This window comes from Oncorhynchus nerka, linkage group LG12 (genome assembly GCF_034236695.1).
Source record: "Oncorhynchus nerka isolate Pitt River linkage group LG12, Oner_Uvic_2.0, whole genome shotgun sequence".
Lineage (NCBI taxonomy): Eukaryota > Metazoa > Chordata > Actinopteri > Salmoniformes > Salmonidae > Oncorhynchus > Oncorhynchus nerka.
In genome coordinates this window covers 61,252,108-61,267,711 of record NC_088407.1, presented here as the reverse complement: position 1 = coordinate 61,267,711, position 15,604 = coordinate 61,252,108, and the positions used below count along the sequence as shown (strand labels likewise).

The window sequence follows — 15,604 nt, the reverse complement described above, 5'->3', positions numbered from 1 at the left end:
AGAGCATATTTTTGTAGTGAACGTACTCAGGGATTGATGTTTGGCAGAAGTACTGTCCATTACACAGATGGAGAATATTCTCAATATTCAATTTATATTCAAAAATGTGATTGGTGTTGATTGACAAGTACGAAACCTATGACAGCATGCTCTTATCTAGAGTAGAAACGGTGGGTTGTGCATGTATTGCAAGGTAATACTTATTAATAGCCTTTTGCCTGTGTCTCCCCAACTGTTGTACTGTAAGGACCAAACATTGTGGTGACCAATAGTGACCATTTCAAAGCAAGTCCATTAATATCGGTAGCAATATGTTGTTCATGCCAGTGTCTATATGTACTCTAAATGGTTGCAGTGTATCTTTAAAAATAAAAAAAGTTGTCAATCTCTTCAGTTTCTAGCACCTATGAAAGTGAACACTTTTTATCAATACGCTTCAGGACTAGGACCTCAATATGAATAGCTGTATTGTTGAGCTGAGCCTAAATGCTGAATATACACTGATATCCACAAATTATGAGTACTTTCAGATACAAACATTTAATAACATCTGTTCTTCCAAGACTATTTTTTTATTTTAAAAAAGTGTTTAAGAGTAATAGCAATAAAAACATTTACACGTTCACTTAGTGACATTTATCGTCTTGTACAACAGAAAAGTCTGCTCCATTTGCGGGGAAAAAATCCCTAAAAACATGATTCTGTTGCATATTAGAGGTAAACATAACCGTGAAGATACGTCGTTGAATAAAAGTTGTTTTCCAGCATGTTGTATTTTTCCTAAGATACCGGTAACTTGAGTCCATCAGCATCTGTCCTAGAAGAACAATGTAAGGGAGCTGTGGTGCGCACCACGCTAGTTTCCAGCATAGACAGTCTGTTCTGTGCGTCAAGGCCTTGTGTTATGCCTCCATTAAAAAGGATGGTTCAAAAGCCTGACAGAGCTTTTGCTTTAGCCCCTTTGATGTAGTCATTTGCACTGTAAATCCAGGTTCTCAGTGGGTCTCTCTTTTTGACTGCAACTACGGTGTGTCCTTGAGTAGGCAGTGGTCAAGGCTCGAACAGCTTTCGTCTGTTCTTTTCCGCTGTTCAGAGGTTGGCTTTGAATGCCTGTGGTCATATGGCACAAAGGTACGGGCAGTTCAGAAGGCTGAAATATTGACAAAAGAATGAGGAAAACACTTGACGTTGAAAAGAAAAATGCCATTGTAAAAGGCCAATAAAAAGTTATGTTGACGTTGAGATTGCTGGGTCTGGAGTGGTATTTGAAAGTCATTTGGACACACAGCCTGGGGATTGTGGGTAGAGTGGTGGACTGCGTCTCTCTGCAGGCCCTCTGCGTGTGCTCGGCTGAGGAATGAGGAGGGTGGAGAGTGTTGAGGGTGGACAGAGGTACTCTTGGTGGTGGGACAGACGGCACGCCACCCTCCACTCCCTCAGTGCCGTGCAGGCCCTGTCAGATCCCAGTGTGCTGGGCTGGGGCCCTTAGCTGCACTTGCAGGACTTGACGATCATGTTGGAGAGCTGCTCCACCTTGGGGGTGCGGCCCACGTAGTAGAGGATGGTGAGGGGCTCCAGGTCCTGAGGCACACAGCAGGGAGAGGCAGACGCCTCAGGGTTCAGGGTGTTGTACAGACTCAGCATCTATAGGGGAATAGAGGTGTTTGTGTGATAATATTTGTAACACAGGGTAATGAGTCATTAGTGGTGTACAAGTCGTGTCTCATTAGTGGTGTACATTAGTGGTGTCGTGTCTCACCGAGCTGTGTGTGGTGTCTGCGCTCCGTAGGTAAGGGCAGGGCCCGGAGCAGAAGTTGGCATAGTATCCCTTCGGCTCGTGGATCCACCTCCAGCCCAGATGCTGGCGGAAGTCAATGTAGAGGGGTCGCACACAGCAGTTCTCTTCATAGTTACTACAGCAGGCAGGGGAGAGAGAGTGATAATTATGAAGAAATTATACACATTACCTGAAGGAGAAACACTCTATTTCCAAGTTGGGTATATTTCACTACATGCATGCAGTCTGAGAAGCCCAGAAATACCACTGGAAGGTGTGTCCTTATTTCACTGTCGTACACTTTAACACAGGGACAGATCTCGACTTGTAATGCCTCTGCCTTTCCAGAGACTGACAGCAAATTAACCAGCTTATTCGTATGCGTAATGCTCCTCTGCCAAGTAAATTAGAAATGAGAGAAGACACATTGCCATTTGAGATCCACCTTGACCTACTATATTGCTTACAGGAGTAATTAGGGGCTATTCATCTATTGGACACAAATGTGTCTACTCATCCTGCAGCAAGTTTTTATCTAAATATATGACATGCACTCTAAAATTGTGATTGAATTACTAGAGTGAGGTGGTTACTTACGAGAAGCAGTAGTTGGTGTCCAGGGCTCTCTTGCGTCTGCGGGATGAGGACTGGGCGTCTAGCCTGTGAGGGGGCAGCATCATGAGGATGAGGTGAGGGAAGAGCTGCTCCTTCTGCTTCTTCAGTCTGCTACCCAGGTCCCAGCGACTCTCATCGTAGTCACCCTCCACACCTACAGGAGGATGATCCAGGGATGTCAGATGTCTCAGAGGGAAGTGTCATCAGTGGATGAAATGGTACATAGACCAAGACCATTCCATATTCAAATTGGACAATTTGGTTAATTCAAGCTGAAGTGCAGTCCTAGTCCATTAGAAAATTGTGCATAAGTGTGTCTGAGTAAGTTATACCAAATTTAAATTCATCACTGCTGTTTTAGTCGTAGTACTTTCTGTAAAGTTTTAAAAGCATTGTCTTCACTGGTGAGAGGCTGGACTTGAGACATCCCCCACTCATCCTCCTCCTCCACCAGTCAGAGCTGGTCCCTCTGTCCTCCCCCTGGGTTAGTGTCTGCTCATCCAATCTTCCCCTGATAGCAAAAGCAGTAGAGAACTCAGGAGAGACGCTGCCGGTGGATACGGACGCCCTTCTTAATTCGGGGCCAAGCATCTGAGCGCCGTGGAAGCACATTCCTTGTGGCCTAGCCAGTCAGGGCAGCGTTCCCAGGACCAGGGGCCCCCAATTCTAAGTGAGATACCAGACCAATTGTATTCCCATGATATTTTCTCTCTCTCTTTCTCTCATAAAAAAATGCCAAATAACTATCAACCATTGAGGCCCATGTTCACTGGATAAGACTTCAGAGGGTCTTTTTCTTAATCAGAGCTCGTACGGAAAGAAAGAGGGGCTGTGAAGAGCAGTGGAAAAGCCAAAAAACGATTGTCATACAAAATGAGGCACCTCGTGTCATCTGACCTTTGAACTTCACATCTAGCACCTCGTTGACATTTTCGATGATGTCACCATTGGGGTTGAAGGTGTGGCAGGGGCAGTGCACACTGATCTCCAAGCCCAGGTTGGTCTCTGAGGGGAAGAAGAGGAAGTGGTATTTAACTTTGTCCAAATGAACTTGAGTTTCCAAATACCCTTTGCTCATGCTTTGATATGCAACATACGGTATGAGACAGGGAACATTGGGGCTTTAGTCCACTCACCTCGGTACATAAGCCATTCCCTGACTGTGTCTGTGACATCGAAGGAGACCCACTCTGGCATTCCTTTGGTCAGGGCGTTCTTGCCCCCGATGTAGCGCTGCTTGGCTATGTGGTCGTCTGGCCGCAGGATCTGCCAGCCAGAGGTAAGAGAGTGACCCAGCTGCATATGCTCACTCTCTCTCCCACACACACACACACACCAGACTGCAACCCAGCCAGCTCTGCCTGAGCCAGACGCTCCAGGATGCCCTGGGCCAAACGTCTTCTCCTCATGGAAAAAGTGACTCCCTGTGTTGATATCCCCATTTTGCAAGTTAATGCCTGTGTGTAGCCCTACTGCCAATGAGAACCTGGCTGTCCCTCCCATCTGCACTTCAAACAATTGGGCTCTCAACATTCTGGGTTTCCTTACGCTGGTCTAGTCAGGATGAGGCACTGCATATGGTGCTAGAGTCGCCATTGATTCAGATCTGAGCGTCTCTGAGTATGTGTTGTATACCAGCATGAAAGTGTACTTTACTCTACGTCTCAAATTGCGGGACTGAGGCATAGGATGTAGAGAGCCACACTTTAAACAGCACCTAAGGTTTCTGTGAACAGGGAGAGGCCAGTGAAGTTGGGGGCTCAGCGCCTAGTCCCACAGCAGGCTGGATAACCAGGTTCCTGAACATTGTCAGCATCTAATCTGGCTTCCTGTGGGAACAGGAGACCCAGCGAGAGAGTGCGGCCAGTGCCAGCCTCTGCCAATCAGCTCCCAGCTATGTGTGGGGTGCCGCTCCGTTTACTCCCCCAGTCAATCTGAGCTGAGCTCAACCCTGGCTAGAGCAGAGCTCGCCTCAGGCAGTATGCGGGCCGGAGACGCTTGTCTCCCTGGCAGGAAATGTTGGCAGCTGATCATGGCTCCAAGTCTCCCACTGGAGATTAATGAGAGAACTGAGCGAAGACCCATCCCTGCCACCCCACATACACCCCACAATCCCTTGACAAACACACATCATTTAAACACACAAATCCAGGTGCAGATGTCTGAATCCCCTGTTGGAAACATCGAACGGAACTTGAAGAAAGGGTGGTTGGACAAAAGCTTGGAGATTGACAGCTGTGAAAGGAGCGATATCAAAACGGTAATCTTGAGATTCTCTGAGTCTGCTGTAGCACACTCTTAAAGTTTTACAAATGGACTTATGTAGAATCCATTTGACTTGAGGCACATGGAATAATGATCATCACTTAAAAAGAGGAGAGGGGAATTAGGGGACCTGTATAAATAGGTGTAGACCAACACTACATGTAGACCAACACTGTCCCATGTGCATTGAGCCATATGGGAGAATTGGATCACGACCCCCCTGCATCCTTGAGCACAGTGGGAATGAAATAGTACATTCACACACCTGGTAGAGCTCAATCCTCTGCTCGTTCCTCTTGGCGCTAGAGTTGGGGACACGAAGGGCTCGGAACTCGGCTCTGAAGAGGTTGGTGGAGTTCTTCTCCATGGCCGAGACATTGAAGCGGAACACCTTGGAGGTGATGCCCTTGGGGCAGTAGGGAAGGTCATCTGCAGAGCATAACACACTTTAGTCACAGACAAGGTGAGCCACCTTAAAACACTATAATTATGCAATCCTCCCTGCTTACACACAGCAGGACTGTGACTAAAGTCGTCACTCTGTACACAGCCTAAAATCTGTTTTGAAATAAAATGATTTGTCAATCTTTTATCTATCGTCTGAATTTCGTAGTGTTTGATACTATAAACAAATGTTGTTCACAACAGAAAAAATACAGTTAACCATTCTTCAACTATTGCCAGTGAATAAAACTAAGCCTTGGGCCATCTGGTTATACTTCATGCAGTGCGAGTTAGCAACAAGTTGAAGTCATGAAATGAAAACCAAATGTCCCATGTGTTGGTGGAACTGAATAGGCTGGTCTAAGATTGCAGGGTGCTCCTCCCCCCTCCCGATCCAGAGCTCAACAGGTGCTCAGAAAGCTAGGACAGAAGCCAAGCATTCCCTGGAACAACCAACCAGCTCAGCGCACATGTGCAATCACATGCATGTAGATACAAAACGCGAGTTCAATCAATGTGTTGTTTGTAAGGGGTAAAGACAGTCCTTCGGTGACTATTTATCAGGGGGGCTGAGTGTATAGCAGAGTAGCGCCTTAAGGTTTTCTTAGCCATCAATTGAGTAATGAATTGGAAGGGGAACAAGTCCTGTCAACCTGTGGTGTGGTTGTGTAAGGCAGACAGTGAACTCCGCTTCAGTAGTACAGTACAGTAGTTACAGTAACAGCCACAGAACACTTCTCGATGGCCCTCTTCTGAAATACTTCCTGTTGCACTGCCAGTCAAGGAAGCGTTTCTTTTTTTCCAACCCTAATACCATTGAATTGTTTATTATTTTAACAGGCCGAGCGCATGCAGTGTTGAGCAAAACAAGAACACGGCAAGCGTTTTACGAGCTAAGTGGAAACACTAATTTACAGCCAAGCCATCGCTAATTTATTACCCCAAGCCTGAGCTTTAATAGAGACCCTGTGATTCGCTGTGGTGGTTAACAAGGACACTGCACCTTTGGTTGACATCTAGATCTGTTTATAACAATGGAGAAGGATGTTTGTGTATAATGGATTGTGAGCTTACACGTCTACCTAAACTTTCTATGACCCGTAATCCTATTTCACTGCGGCTTTGCCATTATCCGATATTTCCATTGACTGCCCCCCCCCCCCCCCCCCCCACCACACTTTTTCAAGTGACCTTTTCAGTCTTGACTCTTCACCCCTAGCCAAATATCTGTCCTGTGCTTCCTCACAATCTATAAGGGCTCCGTACTGCCTTGGCCTGTCCCACACACCCTTTCTCTCTCGTCTCCTGTGTCCCTCTGCCTCCCCCACAGAAGGTGGAAAGCCCCACTTTGAGAGGAGATTTGAAATTCTAATCAAGTCTTTAGTTTCCTTTTGGATGACCTCATTTTTCCCATTGCAATGGTTTTAGGTGGATTTCGCATTAAGGCTTATTTGTGCCAAGGGTTTGAAGGTAATTTGTTCCATGGCTGTGAGTGCAGGGGATAGCTAGTATAATTAGAGTGAAATACACAGCAGGATCATTGACAGTCTCTCTCCTCTCTATTATCAGATCTGGTTCTAAGGCCAGCAGCGTGAGGATGCTGATATCAGCGGAATCTGGACCTGAACCTTATCTGGAATAACCAAAACATGTCCCAAAGAGCTTCTCTGGACCCTCAAAATAGATTATTTGTCAATGCGACAAACTTTTATTACATTGTAGCCCTCCCCATTTCTCAAGGTGGTTCACTGTTCTTTCGAGATTCATTGTGAAAATAGTAACTTTTTTGTTGTTGTTGTGTACTGACAAACCACAAACAGGTATCACAGTTACATACTACACACAAAGTACTATTTAGAATTGTACATCTACACTGTAATTACACTAACCACCTGCTTATGTAACTACTATGTAAATACATGGTTTTCATGGCACTTAACATGAAGTGGTACAAACACCTCTCCCACTTTTCCCAGGGGACTGAAACTGAGGTCCTGCTTTTTGTAACCTCTCTCTTTTCTATGGCAGTATGTCGTCAATGAATTTCATAGAGTCTGGACTGTGGAGCTGAGAAAGCTGACTTTTGAGGACCAGTTGGAAACCATCCACTAACACTTTGACAGAAGTGTGATGTAGTCAAAATGTTCAGCAGTTGACCAGATATGTTTTATGTTCTAGGTCAGGGGTACTCAACTCTTACCCTACAAAGTCCGGAGCCTGCTGGTTTTCTGTTCTACCTGATAATGAATTGCACACACCTGGTGTCCCAGGTTTAAATCGGTCCCTGATTGGGGGGAACAATGAAGAAATGCAGTGGAACTGGCTTAGAGGTCCAGAGTTGAGTTTGAGGGTTCTAGGTCAATAACATGGTCAATAGAAGAGTATTAGGTAAGGGTTGCAACAGTAGTGAAACCCTCCACATAGGAAGGCCTAGGGACAGACTTCAAATATCTCTGCTCTAAAGCTTCTCATAAAGCTTCCACCCCAGACAGACACTCCTCCCCCTGCGCCCTCCTCCATCCTCTGCCCTCAAACCCTCTGCTTCCTGTGTCTGGGATGCCCCACCACACTAGCTCCTCCCTAACCTGGCAGGTGACATAGAAGCTCCCAGCAATCAGCCTATTCCCAGTGCCATGATGTCAGTCTCTCCAAAGCTATGTGAAGGTAAACAAAGGAAATGGGAAGCATAGAAAGCAGGTGCTGGTCAGCTGCTGAGGAGTCTGGACCTCGTTTACCAGTGAAAAATGGCAACGGCGCTGCAAAAACTGGTATTATAATGTATTTAAATGACCTATCAAACTAATCTTAAGGCTGTTCCAGAAGGCCATAAATATTAATGTTTTTCAACTAACGTTTCCATCTTAAAATAACAAGTAACCAATCATGCTTTCTAATCTGTCAATAAAAGAATATAGCTAACTCCAGATGACTAAATGTAATAACTTGAGCAGTAAATTCTAAATTCTTGCAACTGAAGTACTGATCATGCTCATAGAAACATACTGTTATGTCAAAGATTTGATCACCTGTGTGTGGTACTATCATTTAACCCTTGTGTTGTCTTAAGGGTCAAAAATGACCAGCCACTATGTTTAACAGCAGAGAAAACCCCCTAAATTCTATTTTTTCAATTTGAAATGTGATGACTTTTCCTAGAGTGACCCCAACATTTGAAAAAGTGAAACATCACCTTTGTTCATATTTCCATGAAAGCTGTACACCACCAGGGTACAAAGATTGTCTTAGGGTCATTTGTGACCCGGCAGTTAAAATCATTTACACAACACACACACAATATGAGTAATTAAGATTGTGTGCTACTGATTGAACTTAGCCAGCACCTCCTGAAGAGGAAGATCACCATGGTTGGCATAGTTAGAAAGAACAAGCATGAGCTCCCCCCTGCACTACTCGCAACAAGGGGTAGAGAGGCCTTCTCATCAAACGTTTGCCTTCACCCCACTACCACACTAGTTTCTTACCTCCCAAAGAGGAACAAGAATGTGGTCCTCCTGAGCACACTGCACAAAACGGCTGAGATCAGCGATCGTGAGGACAGGAAGCCAGCCATCATCCTGGACTACAACCACAAAAAAGGAGACGTGGACAACCTGGACAAGGTGATTGGGACTTACAGCTGCAGGAGGATGACTGCCCGCTGGCCCCTGGTCATGTTCCATAACATCATTGATGTGTCCTTATACAATGCCTTCGTCATATGGAACAAGATCGACCCTACCTGGATGCCTGATAAGCGGAACAAGAGGGTGTTGTTCCTGGAACAGCTGGGAAAGGCACTTGTAACCCCACACATTCAAAGGGAGCACCTCCCCCGCACAGCAGCCTCTGCAGCGCTTGTGAAAACTGTTCAGGGGGCTGAATCTTGTCCTGATCCACCTGAGGCTGCAGCTGGGGCAGGCAAGAGGAGGAGATGCCAATTCTTCCCCCCAAAGAAGGACTGTAAAACAAATACTTTGTGCTGCACATGTGAGAAATAAATCTGCAAAATCCATGCACACACACTTGCATACTGTCCTACATGTGCTAATTAGAGTTGACTGATTTAAGTTCTTCACGTTTTTGTATCTATTATTTTATTCTTATTGTTGTTGCTTATACACCTTGTGGGTGGGGCAGTGGTTTTAAAAAATGGGAGAAGACTAGTATGTTGTTGTAGTTGAATTCCTCATTGTACAGTATATAATAATATCACTGTTGCCAAAAAAGTTCAAGATTGTTTCCCTTCAATAAAATGCATTCAAAACTACTTTATGCACATTTCTGCTACTTTCTTAGGCTATACAAGTGCTATCTCTTGCTTCTTCTTTTTTTTGTTTTTACACCTATGCAGTACCTTTAGCAATACTAATAAACCTCTAGTAAAGAAAACAATTATGACAGGTGTGATGTAATAAAAATGAGTGTTTACTGATTAAATGCAGTTTTTTTGACCTTTATTTAACTAGGCAAGTCAGTTAAGGACAAATTCTTATTTTCAATGACGGGTTAAGTGCCTTGTTCAGGGGCAGAAAGACAGATTTTCACCTTGTCAGCTCAGAGATTTGATCTTGCAACCTTTCGGTTACTAGTCCAATGCTCTAACCACTACCTGCTGCCCCGTCTTTCTGTGTTGTGAAGAGGGAAAACAAATTTTGATGTGTGTGGTTTGTTTCTTCATGAAAAAATAGATTTGGGGTTTAAAATTCAATTAAGCTGCTTTATTTTAGGGTTTAGTGAAGGTGAGTCATTTTTACCCTTAGGACAAGGGGAGTATACAGAATGTTAAAGACTACACAAGGGTTAAATGCAATGCTTTAGTGTGGACCAGGCCCTCCTGTCCTGAGTAAGTCTCTACACATGGAGCCTGTGGCTGACTGCATTAGATGAGATAATGTGATGGAGTTCTCTGCTGAAGTAAGACAGCTTTTTTCCACTTGATCAAGGATGAAGAGGGAAAAATGGCTGGGGGGGGGGGGGGGCGTCTTTCGGAATGGACCAGAGAACTCTGTCTGTTTGCCTGGGATGACATCACTTTTCTACTATTCCATATATCAGAAGCACTGCTGTCCTCAGCTCCGGGCCACATCCTTCTATCCTCCCGACGATGAATCAATGATTGCCATATGCCAGACTGACCACTCACTACAAGCTTTTCTTTTAAAGAAACCTGTCTCTGCCTAATTTTCAGCTATGCGAGCCAACAGGTGGTTTTCTTAGATGGTTCAATGGTTGCCTTTGGACAGTCTTACTATGTTACAGCAAACATAAAGACAGTGAATAAGTACTAATATATGTGGAGGAGTGAGTACAACTGGAGTTCAATCCCTAAACCAAACCTGTTGTGGGTTATGGAGATGCTTGGCCCTTGTGTCATTAGTTTGGCTCTTCTACCAGTGTTTGCCAAATGGCTCCCATCTGCACTTGTCATATCCACAGCTTTACTGTTTATAAACACTGTTTATATTCAGAGATACCTAACTAGTGGTACAATGAGTATTTTGGCAAATTATTCTAGCTATTAAAGCATATGAGTCTGGGAGGAAAAGTCTCTGCTTCATCTTACACAGCCCTGTAACTGAATAATAAAAAGAGTGAAAAAGCACCACTGACAATAATCCAAGACATTCCCACTTTCCAAAGAGAGTGTATGTATAACCCATTAGATTATGGAAATGGATTTAAAATATGCCTTACTGTATTACCGTGGTTGCGCGTTCTAATATTTCTTAAATCATTTTTATTTTGGGGATTTCAAATCAAATCAAACTTTTTGTCACATGCGCCGAATACAACAAGTGTAGACTTTACCATGAAATGCTTACTTACAAGCCCTTAACCAACTTTGCAGTTCAAGAAGAGTTAAGAAAATATTTACCAAGACCAAAACAAAAAGTAATAATAAAAAGTAACACATTAACGAGGCTATATATATATATTTTTTACCCTTTATTTAACCAGGCAAGTCAGTTAAGAACAAATTCTTATTTTCAATGACGGCCTAGGAACAGTGGGTTAACTGCCTGTTCAGGGGCAGAACGACAGATTTGTACCTTGTCAGCTCGGGGGTTTGAACTCGCAACCTTCCGGTTACTAGTCCAACGTTCTAACCACTAGGCTACCCTGCCGCCCCAGGGGGTACTGGTACCGAGTCAGTGTGCGGGGGTACAGGTTAGTTGAGGTCATTTGTACATGTGGGTGGGGGTGAAGTGACTTTGCATATATTTGTGTATTGTTTTGTTAGGTTTAACTGCACTGCTGGAGCTAGGAACATAAGCATTTCACTACACCCCACGATAGCGTCTGAAAAATATGTGTACGAGACCAATAACATTAGATTTTTGGTGACAGACATTACATTCACTGATACTTCTTATGAAAATGACATAATGGAAAGTTGAGGGAAGAGAAAAGTGGTTATTTTCCAAACTGCAGGCCTTGTTAATGAGAGGATAAACACTCTCCCTCCCTTACAGTCTACTCTGGAGGGTGTATCTGGACATTAACAAGTAAAACAATTAAACAAACAAAAAACAGGGACAAAGAAAGTGCATTGTACTTTTACGTGAGTGTATGAAAAATAATTAGTCTAGTCCCATAGACAATGAGTGACAACTGTAGCCTATAGGCCCTGTTTATTTACTTTGATCGTGACTGACAGGGTGATGTGACCAGGGCTCCTGACCATGACTGGTGCAGCCCATAGCTCACACATCAGACCTCTGTTTGTTTTGCGGACTCTGACTAAGGCAGTGGCGTAGCCATAAATTAGTTGGTGGGTGGGACTGCAGAAATTTGGGTGGGCACCAAAAACCAGCCAACTTTGTACACATTTTGCAATGGGGCACAGAGAAAAATGTGCAGCTTTATAGCTAATCTCATGCTATTCTCTACACATTTTGTAATGAGGCCGAGAGAAAATGTTGCTTTTAAAAATCAAATTTCCTACAATTATACACATTTTGCTATGGGGCAGAGAGGACAATGTGCCATTGTATAGCTCATTCCATGCTATTCTACACATTTTGCCCTGAGGCTGAGAGAAAATGTTGCATTTTTAAAGCTAATTAAAGACTAAATAAAGGTGTGTTGACTGTGATAAAGTCACGGGATTATGAGCTGTCTTGTTTGCTAAATGAACAAATGAAATAGGCAGTGGTATGGTGTATATAGACATAGAAGCACTGTGACATACGCCCCTAAGTCATATTCATGGCTGATTGGAGGTGTGGCTTTCAGTTCTTGTTTTTTTACAACCCATCCCGTGAGAGTGGATGTCATTCCAGGTCATCCATTCTGTTATATTTCATCAAATCTGACTAACACAGTGAATTGCTTGCTATGAATTTGATCTGATGGTGTTTGCTTGTTTAGATTAAAAAAATAATAATAATGTCTTGTTTGGAACACTGACAAGAGCACCTGTCCCTACACCGCTAAACCAATGTGGTTGTAGTAGTTATTATTTTGAGAGTCAGATGCACAAATGGGACCCAGGAAACAGATTTGACACGGGGGCCTGAGCTGTTGCCAGAGGAAGCACAGCTCGGTCTTTGAATAGCATGAAACACCTGCCATGTTGATCTTAAAGTAGTAACATGATGCAATGATTCAGCCCCTGAACAGTGAATAGGCCTGCTTCCAAGTCTTCCACTTAGTAAACAATTCCCTCCCTGAGAAAACTCACTGCAATAGAGAGGCAAGCTTCCAATAAACGTCTCACTCTGATTAGACTGGAAAAATCAGTTGTGGGTGGTTTATACAGGTAATGCCAACTAGGATTAGCAATTATGCTCTAGTGCACAAGCCAATTTGCAGCTGAATTAGCTGTGTTTTAACTTTTCAATAGAACCAATATCTTCTCTTTTTTTGCTGTAGTGTACACAATACATAATCAAACAATTGATAAAAAAGGTTTTGGATAAATGCATATTTGGACTTGGGAAAGAAAGGGTAATTGGAACAGTTGTTGGAGGGATGCTCAAATCGATGGAGTCCTAGAAAAAAATGGTTCCAGTGGCATCTCAGACGGTCGTGTGCGCTATTGGGAGTTCCCGTGGCTTTTGAGTGAGGTATGAGGGAGGAATGGCGCTTACGCCAATTAGACTGTTTGCTTTGCCCTCTCCAATGCCCGCGGTCTTTCCACTGCTCAGAGACGCGAGTGTGCGTTTAAGTTGTGTTCGCCAATTCATTTCAGGCGGATGGAACGCACGCCAAGCGAAGGTGTTCTTGCGTTCTTTAGTAGAATTTGTTAACATTTCCTCTACGTGTTTGCAGTATTTCGCATATGCTGGAGGTCTACGGATGCTTTTATAATTGAATTCCGCTGGAATTAACATATGGCCAGTTGAAGGGAGACAATGACAAATTATATAAATAAAACACAGACAAATTGCATTACACACAGACATCTCTGTACTCTGGAGGGGCGTCAGAAGAATTATATTTTAAAGCGGAGTAAAAAAAATGGCTAAATTGGCTTCTTCGGGAAATCATAAAGTTGCTGTCTTGTGTCTTTATTGGAGAGGTATGCTCCTCGATTATTTTTACTCATTTTCATGGCAAACCACTATCAATTGATATTTACATGCATGCGCTGCTCACCAGTTGTGGCATTCAGGTTTAAGAAATGACGCATCTTCAGACCTGGACTGCTTAGCCTTTCACCATGGAGCAATGGGCTATTTACATTTAATAATCAGGCTTTTGATCAGTAGGATACCTAACATAATAGAAGCCACGGTGGCAACACGATCAGCTGTTTGGTATGATCATGATAGAAAAATGGCCTTCATGAGTAAAACGCGTAAATAGATACATGAACATTACTTACTGTTTTCTGGTGGTCCATTAATCATATTGAACTTGTAAATCTCTTTGGCGTAATATTCAGTCTCCGTGTTATCCTGTCCACAACTTTGCTGTCTGTCTCTCCCCAACTCCTCGATCAGCTCCTTCGTATTGTTATAGAGCGCCAGCACCTGAAACGGTACCTGATTCGGACCCACTGTTTGCGGCGGGCTGGTCATTCGAAGTTTACTAAGAATCTGTCCTCGGATTGCCTCTACTCTCTTTTTCTTTATGTGGTCTATGTCCACAGTGGTGCAAGTGGATAGTGACAAAGTCATTGTCACACAGTTCAACAGGAGGAAAAACAGAAGTGCTTTTCCCAAATGCATATTTCTATCTGCCCTTGGTTAGCTAATAATATGATTAAATATGTTTTTAAACGTATGGTAAAGTGGAAACAGAAAAATCCACCAAATAATTTGGACTAAATTCCAGGAGAAATGTTACCCTCTATCTCTTTGCATTCAAGTGGTCAACGAGTTCTTTCCCCCGAGGAATCCCATCTTGTCAAGATAGGGCTAGTGTCATCTGGGTGCTAACCGGCTGTGCATTCCAAGAATAGTCCAGATCATTCTTGAAATTGTATCTTATCTGAGACCCCTTTTCATTCAACCTGTTGTCTTTCTGTTCTTCATATGTTATGTCACAACCTTGACGTCTTCCGTTTTCTCTCTTCATTAGTTCATCATGACAAAATTCACTTTCCCCATTGCTTTTTATTTTTCATCAACTGTTGCTGGTGTTAAGTCAGTGCCGGTCTCCCTCGCGCTCCTGCCCGTTTTGCACAACCAGTCTCGTACTCAATGTGCGCGCAGTCTCTTCACTGATACTTTATAGTAAACCGTAGTTGTGACGTTTGGGAAGGAGGGACTGCAGATCATCATTGCAGAAGTACGCATTTCACACTATGATTATATCTTTCTATCTGGAGGCCATGTGCCACGTTTTACAGATAAATAAACAACTTGTTTTGTTTGCGATTGAACTTTGTAGTATTTATCCAATTTATACAAATAATAGCCTACGCTGACACGTCAGGTCACAAAATAGTTTGGGTTCACACAAGAGCAGTGTACATTTTCAAGAAGTGAGAGTATGCCCCCTAGTGGATATGTGAAGCTAATGTGGAAAACATTAGGGGAAAACCAAACCACTGCATATTACTTGATTTTCAGATAATTTAGTGATATCATGGGCGTACTTCTGTCATACCTTTATAATAAACCTGTATTAGCCTGTATGCTGACAGTATTTGTTTGTGATTGAAAATCGAATCATGTTTCTCTGTTGGCCTATATAATTTAAACTTTTTGTTATTTTTATGTAATATCTGTTTGCTGTTTGGATTGTTGTTTGTTATAACACAGGGCACGATTGAAAAAGAGATCCTGGTCTCAAATGGGATTCTCTGTATAAATAAAGGGTCAATAAAAGTTTGAGTTATTGGTTCTGAGACATAATATCCAATAAGTGCCTATGTCCTTCAACTTTGCTAAAGTTGTTTGTCGAATTATTAATACAATCCAATGTCAGCAATGTCGCTTTTGGTGTAAAACTGTACCCAGCATGCTTCCCTTGGGACTACATGATAGAATATTTTACATTGCAGAAATCTCTACCACTAAAATGTACTGAGACATTTAGGTCATGAATGAC

General features: G+C 43.1%; 1 protein-coding gene across 1 annotated transcript; it reads right to left on the bottom strand.

Moving 5' to 3' along the window:
• Positions 1-521: 521 nt before the first annotated feature.
• Positions 522-14,747, bottom strand: LOC115138506 (transforming growth factor beta-3 proprotein-like). Its single transcript, XM_029675407.2, has 7 exons — positions 13,932-14,747; positions 4,923-5,086; positions 3,529-3,658; positions 3,290-3,397; positions 2,375-2,546; positions 1,760-1,913; positions 522-1,644 (listed from the first exon to the last, which is right to left on the bottom strand). Exons 1-7 carry the CDS (start codon positions 14,275-14,277, stop codon positions 1,486-1,488), a joined length of 1,233 nt encoding a protein of 410 aa, XP_029531267.1. The 5' UTR covers positions 14,278-14,747; the 3' UTR covers positions 522-1,485.
• Between the last annotated feature and the right edge of the window lie 857 nt (positions 14,748-15,604).